This window comes from Gymnoscopelus braueri (assembly GCF_963280865.1).
Source record: "Gymnoscopelus braueri genome assembly, chromosome: 3".
Lineage (NCBI taxonomy): Eukaryota > Metazoa > Chordata > Actinopteri > Myctophiformes > Myctophidae > Gymnoscopelus > Gymnoscopelus braueri.
Window position 1 is genome coordinate 8,005,713 of NC_137612.1, and position 2,595 is coordinate 8,008,307.

A 2,595-nucleotide genomic window follows, 5' to 3' on the forward strand; every position below is an offset into this window, starting at 1 on the left:
TAATGTATGTTTTATAATGTACTAATTTATATTTGCAAAGTAACTAGTAACTAATGTTTTCAAATAATTGTAGTGGAGTAAAAGTACAATATTTGCCTCTGAGATGTAGTGGAGTAGAAGTAAAAGTACAGACAATTGGAAATACTTCAGTAAAGTAAAAGTACCTCAAAATTGCACTTAAGTAAAAGTACTTGAGTAAATGTACTTAGTTACTTTACACCACTGGCTGCGTGTCACACTCCCCATCTCTCTCTCCCCATTTCCTGTCAGTCTACTGTATACTATCAAAAAAAAAAAGGCATAAAAAGCCAAATAATATAAACATTTATAATTTTTCTTTTTTTCCAGGACATAGAGAAGACCATGACCACGGCTCTCCACGAGCTGCGCGAGCTGGAGCGCCAGAACACGGCCGCCAAGGTGGTCCAGGCCCCCGACGTGGTCCTGGACACCCTGCTGCCGGACCAGGCCGCCACGAAGAAGAAGAACCCAACCGGCGCGGTCAGCTCGGAGCCGGGCAGCCCGCTGCACACCATCATGATCCGAGACCCGGACGCCGCCATGCGCCGCAGCAGCTCCTCCACCTCGGAGATGATGTCCACCTTCAAGCCCGCCCTGATGTCCGCCGCCCGGCTGGCGGGCGCTCAGCTCCGCCCGCCTCCCATGAGGCCCGTGCGCCCGGCGCCCCCGACCCAGCACCGCTCCAGCAGCTCCAGCTCCTCGGGGGTGGGCAGCCCCGCCGTCACCCCCACGGAGAAGATGTTCCCGGGCGGCAGCGGCGGCAACGCAACGGCGGCAGCCGCGGCCGCGGCCGGCGCTAACACTGCCAACGGCGCGGGAGAGAAGTCTGGCACCATGTAGCAGAGGTAGCATCTGTAGCGAGGGAAACGGTTTTCACACACACACACACACACACACACACACACACACACACACACACACACACACACACACACACACACACACACACACACACACAGTGGAACCCCTCAGTGTTATTTTAACCCATTGAGACCTGAAGCCGATTCTACACGTCTCCTAAATCTCAACAGTTTTCTGAAAAAACGTCTGTTTCTATATCAGTGGTGCTGAATCTTTTTCATGTCAAGGACCCCCAAAATGATATGTATTTGGCCGCGGACCCCCATCTCAAAATGTGTTGTTCCAGGGACCCCCCAGAAGCAAAGATTTGAGTTAAAAATGTTTGCTTTAAAAATATATATATTCAAAGCTTTGCACACATTTTCACGATTTTTCAAAAATAGCAGATCTACAAGCTCGTAGCGCGGCACTCGGTGCCGCGCTATGAGCTTGTATATCTGCTATTTTTGAATAGCCCAAAGTGTAAAATAATGCTTTTTAGCTCAAATCTAAAAATGACACAGTTCCAGGTATTAATGGGTTAATCTGTAAGGGTCCCAATTTGAGTCCATTTTCTTTTTTTTTACGCTGCCAAGGGTCAATTCAGTGGTTCTCAAAAGTGGGGTCCGGGGGACTCCCAGCCAGGGGTCCTTGAGGGGGTTCCAGGGGGTCCCCAGCTAAATTGGTTAATACATCATCAAAATAGGGGGCGAGGTGGCGCATTCGGTAGCTCTGTCGCCTCACAGCTAGAATGTCCTGGGTTCGATTCCCGAACGGGGACGCTGTGGGCGCTGGGGGAGTGTCCTCTCCTCCGCGTCATCAGTGCCCATACCCTAGGTGGGGTTTGGCGAAAGGGCCTTTCTGTGTGGAGTTTGCATGTTCTCCCCGTTTCCCCGAGGAGAAGCGGCTTGCTAGCGCCTCATGCATTGAAGGAGGCATGAGCTCAGTTCTGGGCTCTCCCCACGCTGGCAGAGGGAGAGTAGCGCCCAGGATTACATAGGCAATTTGCACTGGGTGAAAGAATGGGTTACAAAATTGTGGGATAAAAAAAAAGAAGAAAGAAATACATCATCAAAATGAGTTAACTCTTTCACTGCCAAGGGTATTTTCATAAAGTACTCCCCCAGTGCCAGCAATTTGCGTTTTTTTTTTGTTTTGTTTTTTTGTAATTTTTCATTCAAATAAATTATCTGATTGGGTTTTTAAACCCATAATACAGTTCTACCAGTAGAGAGCAACAAATCGACACATTGATGACCTCGCTGGCTCACTCGCCCCCTCCCAAACAGGCTCACGTCACATCCGGTCATAACCGGATGTTGACATTTTCGACAATCGTTGATCGGGCTAAATTACGATGTGATACACGACTACGATGACTGATCGTCACCCAGACCAAAGAGAGTAGACGTGGACCTCTCCGTTCGTTTTTTATACCGTGTGAAAAACCGTGACTTTCCCTATTCTGGCCGAAAATGACCGCGGGAAAAAAATGAGAACCGGAAACGGAATCTGCGTCATGAAACCGGAACCCAATGAGTCTGAAGGAGTCAGGAAGCGAAAGTGATCATGAAAAATAAACAGAATAGCGCGACCACAGTCAAAAGTAAAAACTCGGGATTTCTCGTGCTGGCAGGGAGGGTACTCGGGAAAAACTCGGGATATCTCGGGGCGTGGCACTGAGAGAGTTAACCCTATTTTATACTTATGTGGAATAAATTTGAACATTTGAAC

General features: G+C 48.7%; 1 protein-coding gene across 1 annotated transcript in view; it reads left to right on the forward strand.

The window, feature by feature from the left end:
* srgap3 (SLIT-ROBO Rho GTPase activating protein 3) overlaps positions 1-861 on the forward strand; it is a gene marked incomplete at its 3' end in the record, with an annotated part of 151,414 nt that extends 150,553 nt beyond the window's left edge. The window contains exon 22 of the mRNA XM_080423383.1: positions 349-861. Coding sequence (XP_080279509.1) covers positions 349-861 — 513 coding nt within the window. The remainder of the gene's footprint in view (positions 1-348) is intronic.
* Positions 862-2,595: the final 1,734 nt, after the last annotated feature.